Source organism: Pongo abelii, chromosome 9 (assembly GCF_028885655.2).
Source record: "Pongo abelii isolate AG06213 chromosome 9, NHGRI_mPonAbe1-v2.0_pri, whole genome shotgun sequence".
Lineage (NCBI taxonomy): Eukaryota > Metazoa > Chordata > Mammalia > Primates > Hominidae > Pongo > Pongo abelii.
Window position 1 is genome coordinate 131,844,016 of NC_071994.2, and position 15,067 is coordinate 131,859,082.

At 41.3% G+C, this 15,067-nt stretch overlaps 1 protein-coding gene across 1 annotated transcript in view; it reads right to left on the bottom strand.

Moving 5' to 3' along the window:
* ETS1 (ETS proto-oncogene 1, transcription factor) overlaps nt 1–15,067 on the bottom strand; it is a 129,154-nt gene that overhangs the window by 108,942 nt on the left and 5,145 nt on the right. The window contains exon 2 of the mRNA XM_009247241.4: nt 5,947–6,029. Coding sequence (XP_009245516.2) covers nt 5,947–6,015 — 69 coding nt within the window. The 5' untranslated portion in view covers nt 6,016–6,029. The remainder of the gene's footprint in view (nt 1–5,946; nt 6,030–15,067) is intronic.

A 15,067-nucleotide genomic window follows, 5' to 3' on the forward strand; every position in this document is an offset into this window, starting at 1 on the left:
ATTATGGAAGGAAGAAAGAATATGTACAAAAGAGGACTTGCCCAAAAGTCTCTGTGACAGGAAGCTGCTCTGAGGGCCGTGGTTAATTTGGAGCTCTTTTTCTGCAATGCACTTAGCTAAGCCTCAGGGCACGACTACCCTCTATGCTGGCACCAGCTAGAGATTCAGCTGACCCCCAGGTATCCAAGTCCCACTGGAACCGCACAGGAAGGACGGAGGCCAATGCCCAGAGCTGGCAATGACTGACAGCCTCCCTGGGGTCCCTCCCAAGGTGACATCCAGCATGAACTCAGGCTTATTTCCAGTGCCCTGTTGATTCAGTGCTCATACGTCTGCAATATCCTTGATTTCACAATATTTTATCTGTATAATGAAAGAAATTAAGTGTCTAATAAATGGGATCCAATTTATACAACATTGAAGGCTTTCGTGGCATAAATTCACAAGTCAAAAAACAGTCTTTTGTTGGACAGTTTCTGAACCCCTGTTTTCACCGAAACAACATAGGGACCATGTTTTAAGAGAAACACATTTGATCTAGGGAGAGTGAAAGAGTGGCAAGTTTTTTGTTTTTCTGGGTTTTTTTTGTTTTTGTTTTTTTTTGAAACAGAGTCTCACTCTGTTGCTCAGGCTGGAGTGCAGTGGCATGCTCTCGGCTCACTGCAACCTCCGCCTCCTGGGTTCAAGCGATTCTCCTGTCTCAGCCTCCTGAGTAGCTGGAATTATAGGCGTCTGATACCACACCCGGCTAATTTTTTGTATTTTTAGTAGAGATGGAGTTTTATCATGTTGGCCAGGCTGGTCTCGAACTCCTGACCTCAGGTAATCCACCTGTCTCGGCCTCCTAAAGTGCTGGGATTACAGGCGTGAACCACTGCGGCCAGCCAAGAGTGAGGAGTTTTTAATACAGTTACTTCACCCTCAGATTACCAGGGATGTCCCCTAAGCCCAGAGTCTTATCACAGGAAATTCTGGCACCTGGGGATATGTAGTTAGCCTCTTGGGCATAGGTGCCTTCCCTTAGGTCGAGCACAGTGGGCCACTCCTGCCCGAGCATGTTGTTCTATCTCCCAAAGTCTGTGGCTCTGGGAGGAGGTGAGTGGGCCGTTCCTTTCCTCTGTACAGCCCAAGGTGTTTCCTAAAGCCCGCATGGCCAAAGGGGTCACTAATCCCCCAGGAACTCCTCCGCACATCCTCCTTGCCGGTGAGACAGCCCAGGCTGGGCCATGTTTAGTCAAAACTGAGAGCAGCCCAGCCCGCTCATTCCCGCCACTCTCAGCTGGTCCAGCACAGTGCTGTGAAGGGGAGAATGACGCATGAGAGGACAAAAGTACTGGGCTTGCGAGGGACTTCCAGGCTCACAGCGGGCTTGGGCTTGCAGAGGCTGCATAACAGGAAGGAGCACTTCCTCCCCATGGATGAAAGGGTCCCTGACACACAGCCCATAGAAGTACCTGGAAAGGTCATCCCTCCCACACAATGGCCAGACAACTTCCCAAAGTGTTGCTTCTCTACCTCCCCACTGTGACATCACCTCATTCATTATGGCCTCCTGAAGGGCTGACCTTACACATGAGGAAACCATGAGTCCTGCTTTTGAGAAACTGACGCTGAGGCAGAGAATGTGAATTCTGTGCAAAACCGTGATTACCTGAGGCTGGCATGGATTTTAACCACTGTGGCTCCCGTGATTTCCAAGCATTCTTCCACAGCAAATGACCAGATAACGTTAATGTGACCTCTAATTTACAAGCAAGGACTCCCAGACTTAGTTATCTTTAGGCGCTAGAAAATATTGACATCCTATTTTAGAAGAGATTGTTTCTTGGCCAACTAATGCAGCACGCTAAGTAAGAGCCCCTCGGAGCAGGAACACAGTCTCACTTTCTTTTGTTAGATTTCCCTTTCTAAAGCAATAATTTACTAATAACCAAGACCTGCTTAGAGCAGTCTGTACACACTGTCCCATTCTGCTTTCAAGCTTGATCTGTGGCTACTCTAGACTGGGTTTCTCAACCTCAGCACTATCAGAATTTGGGGATGGATAATTGTTTGTCACAGGAGGCTGTCTTGTGTGCTAAAGGATGTTTAGTTACATCCCTGGCTTCTACTCTGATGCCAGGAGCACCTCCTAAATTTTAACAACGAGACACGTCTCCAGGCATTGCCAAATATCCCTTTGGGGGACAAAAGCACCCCCTACTGAAAACCCCACTACTCTTATGGTTTTCTTTTCACTCTGAATTTACCATACATGGGACAGAGTTTCTTTTTTTTTTTTGGTGTGTCAGACTAACTAAATCAGAGACTAGGGCACCAGGTAGGAGGACTTGGATTATTGGATTAAGCACCACGGGTTGAGCTCTGGACAGGGAGGCTCCAACAGAACTGCGAAGACACTGGTTGCCTGGGGCTCTGACTTTCTTATCTAGGAAAGTTAATGGAGCTGTGCTTACACCTCCAGGTATCTTAGATTGCAACTGAATGTGAGGTTTGTTTGCTGGTGTCTCTAGTGCCAATGTCCTAAAGTTATATTTTGTAGACAATTTACAGATTCTCTGTTTATTACAGCCCAGTCTAAAGTTAGAGGTTATGGTTTGAGTTGGTTTACTAAACTTGAGTTTATACTAGTAAGTGTTATTTACTTCTTAATTTTTATTAGAGAAAGAGTATGTGAAAAAATTAAAGGGCTTCTTTGCTTGCTCTGGAAGTTTGCCTAAATCGTTTCAGGGACAGAGAAACTGAGGCCCAGAGAGAAGTTAGAAGTGCAAGTGCAAGAACAATAATTCAGCAGCTCTTTTATGCAACCTTCTGCTTTTACCCAAGCAACTTTGAACTTTGTAGTGAAAAGGATCTCACATGTTAATGTTTTTCAGATATGGCTGTCATGGGTGGGAATAAACGGATTATTTGGTTTGAAACCAATGGAAGCCATTCAAAATTTATTTAAAATATCCAGGGTGTTCAATTGCAGGGAGGTGTCTTTAGTTGAAATTATGCACTTAGAGTTATTTGGTTTGGGATTTTTTTATTCTCCTACAATTTTGAGATACCCTGTCTAGGATGACATTATATTATATCTGGAACTTTTATACTTATAATAGGCTTTTTATTTCAGTGTCTAAACTAAGTACATATTTGTGTGACATTTCTTTCTTTCTTTTCTTTCTTTTTCTTTTTCTTTTTTTTTTTCTTTTTTTTTTTTTAGATGGAGTCTCGCTCTGTCACCCAGGCTGGAGTGTGCAATGGCACAATTTCAGCTCGCTGCAACCTCCACCTCCTGGGTTCAATTGATTCTCATGCCACAGCCTCCTGAGTAGCTGGGATTACAGGCATGTGCCACCACACCCAGCTAATTTTTTCTGTATTTTTAGTAAAGACGGGGTTTCATCATGTTGGCCTGGCTGGTCTCAAACTCCTGACCTCAAGTGATCTGCCCGCCTCAGCCTTCCAAAGTGCCAGGATTACAGGTGTGAGCCACTGAGCCCAGCCATGGCATTTCATTCTTAGCCAAAATATTAATCTGTTTTAATTTGATTATAATACCTGTAAATAGAATTAACATGGACTGGCTTTTAAATCTTGTTTTTCAAGTCAATGACACATTTTGCTCTGAAATCACAATATCATTATTTATTTTAACAAATTTCTACAATATCATCTTTAAGGAAATTTTAATGTCATTTGTGTTAACTTTAAATGATGACCTCTATGTGAGGAAAAGGAGGAGGAGCCCTTTTCTGGCAACTTCTTCAGCCCTTGATATGATCTTAAACTGCAAGTCCTTTGGCAATCGCTACTAAGCAAACTCGAGTGACTCCTTGCCTGGACTTGTCATGCAGTGGAGTGTTGGGGAGGAGGCAGTTTAAACATATTTCTGATATATATTATCGTCTAAACCTTTTTCTGATTCTAATTTTTTGTAAAAGTAAACGGTGCTTACATGAACACAGAAGCCATTTTAAAAAGAAGAAAAATGTGGTAAAAACAGCTACTGAAGAGAGATGTCTCAATCATCCTTAAAATGTGTCTTTTCCCTTGAACATAGAATAGCTACTGAGAGTTTTTTTTTTTTTTTTTTTTTAATGCTAAAAAAAGAACTTCAGGCTGGGCGCGGTGGCTCATGCTTGTAATCCCAGCACTTTGGAAGGCCAAGGCGGGCGGATCACGAGGTCAGGAGATCGAGACCACGGTGAAACCCTGTCTCTACTAAAAATATAAAAAATTAGCCGGGCGTGGTGGCGGGCGCCTGTAGTCCCAGCTACTCGGAGAGGCTGAGGCAGGAGAATGGCGTGAACCCAGGAGGCGGAGCTTGCAGTGAGCCGAGATCGCGCCACTGCACTCCAGCCTGGGGGACAGAGAGAGACTCCGTCCAGCCTGGGCAACAGAGCAAGACTCCGTCTAAAAAAAAAAAAAAAAAAAAAACCTTCAAACAATTCAGGTCTTTTAATATACAATTACAGTGAGAGGTCATAGTTAACTTTAATCAGTGTTAAAAACTATACAGAATCTCTGGCAAGACAGAGTCAAAGACAAGTCAGAAATGCGTACTTGTTTATTGGTGTTAATTCAGATCCATAAATGTACTGGAAAAAGTTAATAATCATAACAACAATATAATAAACTTATTTGCGACTGGGCTCAGTGCCTCACGCCTGTAATCCCAGCACTTTGGGAGGCCGAGGTGGGTGGATCACCCGAGGTCAGGAGTTTGAGACCAGCCTGGCCAACATGGTGAAACTCTGTCTCTACTAAAAATACAAAAAATTAGTTGGGAGTGGTGGTGGGCACCTGTAATCCCAGCCACTCGGGAGGCTGAGGCAGGAGAATCGCTTGAACCCGGGAGGCACAGGTTGCAGTGAGCAGAGATCAAACCACTGCACTCCAGCCTGGGCAACAGAGCAAGACTCCATCTCAAAGAAAGATCACTTGAGGTCATGAGTTCAAGACCAGCCTGGCCAACATGGTGAAACCCCTTCTCTACTAAAAATACAAAAATTAGCCAGGCATGGTGGTGCAGGTCTGTAATCCCAGCTACTTGTGAGGCTAAGGCAGGAGAATTGCTTGAACCCAGAAGATGGAGGTTGGAGTGAGCCAAGATTGTGCCACTGCACTCCAGCCTGAGTGACAGAAAAAAAAAAAAAAGAAAGGAAAAGAAAAAAATAAATGAAATAAACGTATCTGTCTGTATTTCACCATAAGTGAAAAAAAAAAAAATCAACATTTATGATGGCTATCTTTGGATAAAAACGTAACAGAATTTAGAAAGAATAATTAATGACACAGCTGCTGATATTAGTTTCTTTTAATATTGGAACTGATCAATATCACATTATAAGATCCTCACACCATACATTTTTGAGAAATTTGTCAAAGCATTTCTGTTGATCAGCATATAGCTTGGGCAAGGATCTTCTTACCTATGGACAAAAAACTTTATCCAGTCCTATTTTAAAGTTTCTTTGTCCCCTCTTATTCTAGGATTTATGAAATTTTTCCATAAACTTATTGTCATATTCCATTTTCACTTTTAAAGTCTGTGATTAGAAAACTTGCATTATTGACTTTTTATGTCTGAGGCCAAAAGTAAATTCTTATAATATGTATAGGAATAAGGTACATCAATATGTAAAAAATCTTCATCAAATGAACTGGGCAGTGAAAATCAACTGGCTTTAAATGTTCATCATATTTGAGTCATTTCTCTCAAACGCAAACACACTAAAACTTCTTCAGCAAATCCATCAGTATTTGGTTTTCTTTTATATGCTGATAAAATCATAGATAATCTTACAATTGAGGTCCTCCAAAAGATTCAAAGCTGATTCGAACCTTGGAGTTCAGGTTCCTGGCTTCTCTGTCTACTGACGGTCAGGATACAGGAAGCACAGGGAGGAGTGGAGAAGGTTGTGTGGGCAAAGGGGCAGGGAAGGGGCCACCACTCACCACCACTGCAGGACGAGCCGCTGAGTAAGGGACGGGGCTGCTCCCAGCAGAATCCACAAAGTAGCTCATTCTGCTCTCAGCACCTGTGTGAGAGAAGGCGTTCGCTGAGCCTCTGGATGCTCACAGGTTTGTGGATTAGAATCCACAAGGAAGACACGAACCTTAGAACTAAAAGTCTCCTTAGGAACCAACCAGTTCACTTCTTTGCATGGCAGGGAAAGCAATGGAAATTCAGAAAGATCAGTGACTAACCCCCAGCACCGGTAAGAGCAGACCTCAGACAGAACCAGTTCCCTGGTTGTAAGGTAACATGGATAACAGACCATGTCTACACACTGCAGACAACAAGCAGTAAACCAGTGCACAAGAGGCACATTTTTGTAGGGTTTCTGGGCAAGAACCAGTTCTTGTGTGTCTCCCCCACCCACAACCAGGCCTGGCAGATAAGTAGGCATGCAATACACAGTTGGGGGCATAAATTAACTGATAAAGGAATAAACAGAGAAAGGATCGGAGAAAGGAAGGATGGAAAAAGCTCTCCTGAAGAGGTATGTCACCCAGTACCCCAAGAAACAGATAAACAGAGAGAAACCCTGCAAAAGGGATTGAACATTATTGATCTTGAAAAAAGGAGAAGGGCTATTAAATAACTCTTTTTGAGGGTTATTTTCTACATTGGAAGTCTGAGTGACCAGAATGCTTGAGCAATTTTCTGGCTGAAGGGATTTTCCAGCTAGCTACTGGTCATCATTATATATCGAACATCTCTGTTGACCTAAATACTTTCGAAAGTGCATTACACACTTTCATAAACTTAATACTATGCATTTAAAAAGTCATTCTTGAATAATCTCGAAGATTAAATTCCTAGGCATACCACTCAGAGGCCAAATTCTTATTGTTAGGAAGTGATGCTTTAACTTCACTGCTTTCCAGTTTGTATTTGTCTGCCCTTTTCCTTAATTCTACATTTAAAGCAACTGATACATTTCAAGAAAAATCGAGTACTAAGAAATGTCTTATGTTCAATTTGCAGTTTGGTTCACCATCTTGATCCCTTCTTTCATATGAAATGTATTCAAATGTTTAAATGATATAGTTAAACAGGCTTGGCAATATAAAACTATACTGCCTAAGGGCTACAACCACAAAGCTACTAATATCATATGGTTAAGGGATGTAAGCCACAAACCTCCTGAAGACATAACTTATCCTAGAATTATACTTTGTGTTTTTAACTAAAACTTTGCCTTTTTTCTTATGCCTTTTCTTCCAAATGTAGAAAGCAGTCAAAATAACATTAATTTTAAAAAATTAACTAAGGGTCTGGATAGCTAGTCTATGTTAATCAAGATTTTGTCCTTTAGTTTTTTAGGAAATTGATCTCCACTATAGCAAAACCACCCCAGGAAGAGCTCCTCACTGGTGAAGATGAATAGTAAGAAAAGCTCAAAGTACCCTAGGCCAGGGACATTGTTAACATCTGCATCAGGGGTCACTACTCAGTGTTTGTTTCCAAGAACAGTGAGTACCTATGATGGGTCCGACTCTGTACTAGGCACTGAGCATGAGCTAAGAGTAGGATGCGTGTCACATGGTTTAGGTATGCCTGTCCTGACCATACACTGTGAGGATCATCACACTGAGCTCCATGGCTCCTTTCCCACCAAAGTGTTCCTCATTTTTACTCTTAGAATCAAGTTTTAAAGTCCCGATGAATCATCATCAAACCATATATCCCACTTCAAAGTTTTTGATCTACTTTGAGATCTTTGGATGAGACATAAAAGTTAACAACATTGATTGTGTCATACTGATAATGGCTTAACCACAATCAAATTCCCTAGGGAAATGTTGATCATCCCTCCAGGGTCCTGCAGGGCAACTAATACCTTTTAGAAATGAATACTTTTTGGAATTCCCCCCAATGATGTGGGAATGCTGTTTCATGTAAACATTCAACCCTCTGATTTCCTCCAAAAAAAGCCCCATGGATCTCCTGAGTCCTCACAAACCTCAGTTACAGTAGTCTCCCCTTACCCAAATAGGATTTGTTCCAAAACCCTCCAGTGGAGGCCTGAAACCTCAGATAGTACAGAACCCCATACATATTATGTGTTTTTCTATACATACACACCTATGATAAAGTTTAACCTATACATTAGATGCAGTAAGAGATTAACAACAATAACTAATACATGAATAGAACAATTATAACAATATACTGTGATAAAAGTTATTGAATGTGGTTTCTCTCTCTCTCTCTCTCTCAAAATATCTTACTGTACTGCTACTCACCTATTTTCAGACCTTGGTTGAGGGAGAGTAACTGAAACCTCGGAAAGCAAAACCACAGTTAAGGGAGTACGATTGTATTCATCCAACAATCATGTAATAGGCGTCCTTTGTTAGTGGCTTGTTTATTCATTTGGTAAATAATCACTATGCACCTACTATGTGTCAGGCATGGCCCTGGGCACTTGAAACACACCAGTAAACAAGGATTCCTGACCTCATGGCCCTTAGATTCTATCAGACTCAGGAAAAAGCTGAGAAAGACAGGGTCTCTATCTTCAGGCAGTGGAACCGACAGGCTCACGTATAACTATAGCATAATGTGATGAGTAGTTGGCCAACAATATGGAAAAAGAAATAGGAAGCAGTCAGTTCTGCTGGGTGCAGGGAATAGGAAATTGTGAAAGATTGCATAGAGCAAGGTGTAACCACATGGCCCTATAAATCATCCCTAGAGTCCCACAAGCAGCAAAGGACCTTCACCTTTCAAATGTCTATTTTACTCACGTATTTCTAAGAGAAAGGACTTCTGGAATTGGCAGCCACATCCTGAAGCCCAGCTCAAAGATACCAAGGGTTTCTGTCTGCCGGCCAGACAACACTCCCCCTCATAGCAACACTCCTGGAAAAGGGGTCAGTGGAAATATGTTTTCTCTTCTCATTGACAGAGTGAGGGAGGAAAGCTCTGGCCCAACATCTGGTGCACTTTGTGCTGCACTGTTTTCTTGAAGCTATGACTGTATGAATGACACTTCCCTTGGGGAAAAGCCCTTTGCCCAGAGAGGAAACTGACAAGAGGGAGTTGCCAGGGCTCTCAAGGGCTCTCGTCTCAGGAAATAACTCTCGGACAGAAATGGATTGCTGCTTTATTATTTTTTTGGAGAAAGAAAAAAAGAACCCGCCCTTTTTCCACTTGTAGATTGTGACACAGAACAGCTGCTAGAGACGTAAACCTTCTCAGAAGAAGTAAATGAAGTGTTTAGGTAGTTTTTTTAGTAGCATTTGTTTTTTCTTTTCTTTTTTGGCTTTTTGGCAAAAGAGAATTCCCTCCCACAAGACAACTGCTTGAACATCAGCTGCACCAACTTTTTTCTTAGCATTGCACACGTTTATTGCATAAATACAAAGCAACTGTGGCATCTGAAGATTTACTCCCCAGCCAAGAAGCATCCATGAGACCTGTTTGGGTGCAAAAATGATTTGGACACTTGGTAACAGAGGGTCTTGCAGAGCTGAGTTTATTTTTCTTGAAAAGGACCTGCGCCACCCGAGCCGCAGGATAAGTGGGTCGGAAAGAAGGCTGCCCTGCTCTGGACTGTGGCTTGCTGTGTGCCCCCTCATGCTCCCTCCCACCTCTCCAGCCCCCTCTCGCCGTGACCCCTGCACCCTCCACTGCAACATGGAACTCTGTTGTTTTCTTAGGCACATGGTAGCAGGTCTCACTCCCCTGCCCTTCTCATGTTACCCCCTCTGCTAGGAATGCCCATCCACCCTCAAGATGAGTGAACCCTGCCTCCTCAGGGTTTTAGGCTCAGCTCAGAGGTTATTGCAGCCTGGAATCCTTCCTGAGCCACCCTTCACCCCAGCCAGGGTTAGCGGCTCCTTGTATATGTTCCCAAAGTGTATTTCTATCATGGTGCGTATCACATTGTTTTATTACCATCTGCTTCTGTTTGTCTCTCAAGCTAAATTCTGAGCTGCTTGAAGGCAGGCACCATGCCTTTTTCATTTTTGTCTTCAGCACTTAAGACAGACCATGGGGCATAATGGAAACTCATTGTTTTTTTAAATCAGTGAATGAATAAATGAATGAATTGGTCTCACAAGACTAAAAATGTAAGAGGTAGATCAGATGTGAATATATTTGTTCCTCAAAATAGAGAATCTGAATAGATTGCAGGTCTAGATAAAGAACCACTTGAAATAATCAGTTTGTTTCAGGATCCATTTCTAAGGGAAAACCGTTTCCTTCTATTCACATAGCTATTTAATGCCACCTCATCTAAGAAGGCTTTTCCCATCACCGCATATGAATAGCAGCGCCTTTCTCCCTACTCTGACACCTAGGTGTTTGTTCATTGTCTTCTCCAAAGTCCACTCTGTTAGAATTAAACTCCCCAAGAGGGGAGATTTAGTTAATTTATTCACTCCAGATCCCTGGATCCTAGGCCAGTGTTGGAAAGTAGCTGGCACATAGATAACTGTTAAATACAATAGTGTAAGTTAGAAAACTTGTACACACTTTTTTCGTGTAAACCCCTTTTTACAAATGAGGAGAAAGACTAAGGCGATGCTGCTAATTGGCCAAGCTGAGACCAGACTCCTGGTCTTCAGCCTCCGCCTGTGCTTAGAGAAGATGCTTCTCTAGACCCTTCATTACCCAGCGTCCAAATCATTTTTGCACCCAAACAGGTCTCATGGATGCTTCTTAGCTGGGGAGTAAATCTTCAGATGCCACAGTTGCTTTGTATTTATGCAATAAACGTGTGCAATGCTAAGAAAAAAATTGGTGCAGCTGATGTTCAAGCAGTTGTCACGTGGGAGGGAATTCTCTTCTGCCAAAAAGCCAAAAAAAAAAAAAAAAAAGAGAAGATGCTTCTCTAAGCACCCTCATCACCCTGGATGGCAAGGACAGAAACAAGCATGCGATGGAGAAGACAAAAAAGTCAACACTTTGGCTTATGTGGGTGTCTCATGTCCAAAAACTCACTTTAAAACTATGGTTCTGCTTGATTCTAGAGAGTTCTATTCTTCATAGAGCGAGTGATCACTTCTCCAACTTCCCACCCTCCCCAAGCTGGCAACCCGGCCAGGACCTGTAGGCTGTCACTTCCTTTCACCCGAAGCTTGCCAGGGCAGGGCAGGGCAGGTTGGGAGACACAGAATAAAGGAAAAATTAGGGAGGAGAGGGACTGTTCAGGCCAAGGCAGCAGAAGAACAAGAAATCCCAAAGAGACCAGGCTTGAATCAAGGCTGAATCCAGTTCACATCAACTCTGACCCTGCTTGGCTGTATTTCTAGATAACTTTGACATCAGTTAAGCCCTTTTCATTTGGGGTTATGTATTCCTAAAAGAAAAACTATGCTTTTAGGTAAATACCAAGTAAATTACACTTTAATTTTTTTCTTTTGAAAACAAAATTCTTTTGAAATTAGTAGTTTTTGCCAAACTAGTACAATGTTACCACAAAAATTAAAATACAAAAAAGTCACAGATGGATATTAGAATCACCTGAAACCTCACCATGTAGAGATAATTATACTAATAATTTGTTCAATATTCTTCTGGGTACTTTTTATTGTATCTAAACGAACATAGATGTCACACACACACATGTGATTACAATTTTACCTTCATGAGATTACTCTCCACATGCTCTTTTGTAACCTGCTTTGTTCACTGACATTTAACATAATGCTATGGACATTTTTCTCTGTTGATAAATGTGGCTGTCTATCCTACAGATGATGACTGCTAAGTATTCTATTGTATGTATATATCATACTTTTAAAGAGCCTCTTATTACCATATAATTAATTTGTCCCCAATTCTTTGTCATTATAAAAATTCCTAAAATATTTTACATTCCCACTAAATGCTGAAAAGGAGCATTTTGGGGACAAAGAATATGTGCATTCCGTATTTGAATACATATTGACTAAATGCATTCCATAATAGACCAGCCAAAATTAGACTCCCACTGACAAAGGCATCATGTTTTAAATGTCCACTTGCCCTCTCGTCTTCATGTTAGCTTCATAGGCAACAAATTATGGTTAAAACATATCCTGGGTATGAAGATGGCACATGGGGAATTCAAAAGCGCAACAAAGCTGTGGCAGAAAGTGTAGATTTCTCCCCACCACCCCTCACCCCAGCCTTTCCTCTTTGAAAACTGTGCAAAATTTGAATAGATTTCCAATGAGCATTTATCCTAATGTCAATAATTTAGGATTCCTATCAGTTCAAACAAAAAGCATGTCCTTCTGGCTTGGAATACAGGAGACAAAGAATTTGGCTTCCAGGGCCGGGCTCAGTGGCTCACACCTGTAATTCCAGCAATTTGGGAGGCCGAGGTAGGTGGACCACCCAAGGTCAGGAGTTCAAGAGCAGCCTGACAAACATAGTGAAATTCCATCTCTACTAAAAATACAAAATTAGCCAGGTGTGGTGGTGCATGCCTGTAATCCCAGCTATTTGGGAGGCTGAGGCAGAAGAATCGCTTGAGCCTGGGATGCAGAGGTTGCAGTGAGCCAAGATCTCGCCATTTCACTCCCACCCGGCAACAAGAGCAAAACTCCATTGCAAAAAAAAAAAAGAATTTGGCGTCCAAAACAACTAGCCACGTAAAGAAAACTTGCTTCAAACAACAGCATTTTTGACAAACCAAAGGCAACACCTGGGCTACCAAGGCAACATCTTTAATCTACAATGTATAGAGTTTTAATTTCTTTTTTCTGAATACTGTAGAAATGTATTTTTGAAGACTCAGAGTATCTCCTCTTTCAGGAAGCTTTCCCCTCCCTGCTACCCTCTTTGGCAATTGCATGGACCTCCTTGATGCCCCTCCCTGGGATTTACTGTAACAATGTAACAAAGTTCACAACACTTCCTGTATCTATGCCTGTTTCTGCTCCTGAATGATGAGTAACTTGAGAGTAAGGATGGTGTCTTTTCAGATGACACATAGTAGCCATGCAACAAGTGTCTGTTTACTAAATGAGGGAAAGTACCTAAAGTACTTGAAACAGAGTTGGTGTGTACAATCCTTGTGTGCCCTGAGCTTATCCAAGAGAGTAAGTTATCGTTTGGACATCAAAAAAAAAAAAAAAAAAAAATTTCATCCCTGTGATGAAGTGTGTCCTTGTGTGACCCTGAGGTTAGGCTTCTCAAGAGTTAACTACAAGCAAGATGGCACTTTTCTCTACCCTAAAGGATGTACCAGATTAATGAGTTCATCTATACTCCTTCAGTGTGTTCTTTCTGATCCTCATGAGTAGCCCACGTGTATTTCTCAAATCATTTGAGTAGATGTCTTCCCTGACCTGTCACTGTAACAAAAGCTCCCAAATCCAATTCTCTGAGAACTCAAGTTTAAGATCCATCATATCTAGGAAAGCTGAACATTCCTCACTCCCCATGGAAACTCTGTGGTTACAACGCATAGAAAAGAAAAAGGATTAGAAGAACTGAAGATGGTTTTTCTGTCTCACTACTAAATCTATAAGAACCTCATTTGCTTCACTAAGTAATCCAACATTACAGTAGCAGTAAATATTCCTTCTTATTTTAAGTAGCCAGTACTGACAAATGAAGGCAGTGTTCCAAATTACGGGCTACTGGCTTCTGTGTCTTAAGCTAAGTGCATTTATTCTTTCACTAAGGTCACAGAGCAGCAACTCACAGTAATTAACATCTCAGTCTTTGTTTCTTCACAACTTCACTATAATTATTCCCCCAACCCTTGCTTAAATGGAAATGAGTCATATCCATCTCCTATTTCTCTAAAAATAAACCCATCTCCTAATTAAGCATAACACTTTCAAGTCCTCTATGAATTGACATAGCTCAACGAATCCTTCTTAGAATATTAAAATGAACTCATGTCATTATAATTTTAAAGAGTATATTGTTTTATCCTTCCTTGAGGAGTAACTCGCTACTATCTCCTGAAAAAGAGAAAGACTAGAAGATGTTTTACTCTGGTATACCATAGCAGTTAAGAAATAAGGAATGCTTCATGGATTATTTTATGCATTTCCTTCTCAGTGGAAACAAATCCATACAGTACTGAAATGGCATTGTCAACAATGGACAGAAAGGTCTTGCTTCTCCTAGGCATCAAGGAAATACATTAAAACCTGCCGACTCTTAGGTCTAGGAATCTAACTAAGAAAATGCCAATTCTAGTCTCTGAAACCTTTGAAATACTAACAATCTACACTTTCTAGTCAATCATGCTTCTGTCAGAACATCTTCCTGAAGATCAAAGGTAATATTCAATACACTGCCTTACAGTAAAAGTGGCCATAGCCTGTGTACAAATGCTATGCCTCAAATCCTGTATTTTACCATGAAATTCAACAAACGATCACACTTGGTCTTAGGATGTACCCTGAGCCAGAAGCATGGTAAGTACTCACAAATAACTGAATAAATAAATAAGGATTGTGTTTTACTTAGATCCTCAAGACAGAAAAAGAATAAGCTGGAGGAATAATGTAGAGCACTCTTTGCTTCACAAGAATGCTTGTGGTAGAGGCCATGAGATAAGAGACTGTTTTCCAAGTCAAATGCAAAGAAGGGCCACAAGATTAAAAACGTCAACCCTAACCCGATGATTGCTGCCAATGAAACCTCTGAAGAGACTAGCATTTTAAAGAATTCCATTTTGACTCTTAGCCTGTGAAGCATGTCAGACATAATCTAGAGTTTAGACTGGGTTCTGGCTCTAAAGGAATTCTCAACAAAACTGAGAGGCACCATAAATAGAGAGAGATATTATAAGAACAATGAGAGGGGACTGGATAGTTGCAATAATGCCCCGTTAAAATTGAACTAAAAGGTACCAGCTGCCTTAGATCTCTCAAATCCAGCAAGCGACTTCTGGGACTATGTCTGATTGTGATTTTCATGGTGGAGTTTCATTTGTTTTATTACCCAAAATGTAAGGTTCCAATTTCTCAGTATAATGCTAAACAGCTTGCTAGCATTCTTATATAAAGAGGGATTGTGCAAATCCAATGAATTTTGGAGTTGGAAAAAATTCATCAATCTTCTCATTTATTTCAATGAACTGAGGCCCAAGAGGTTACGTGTTTAGCA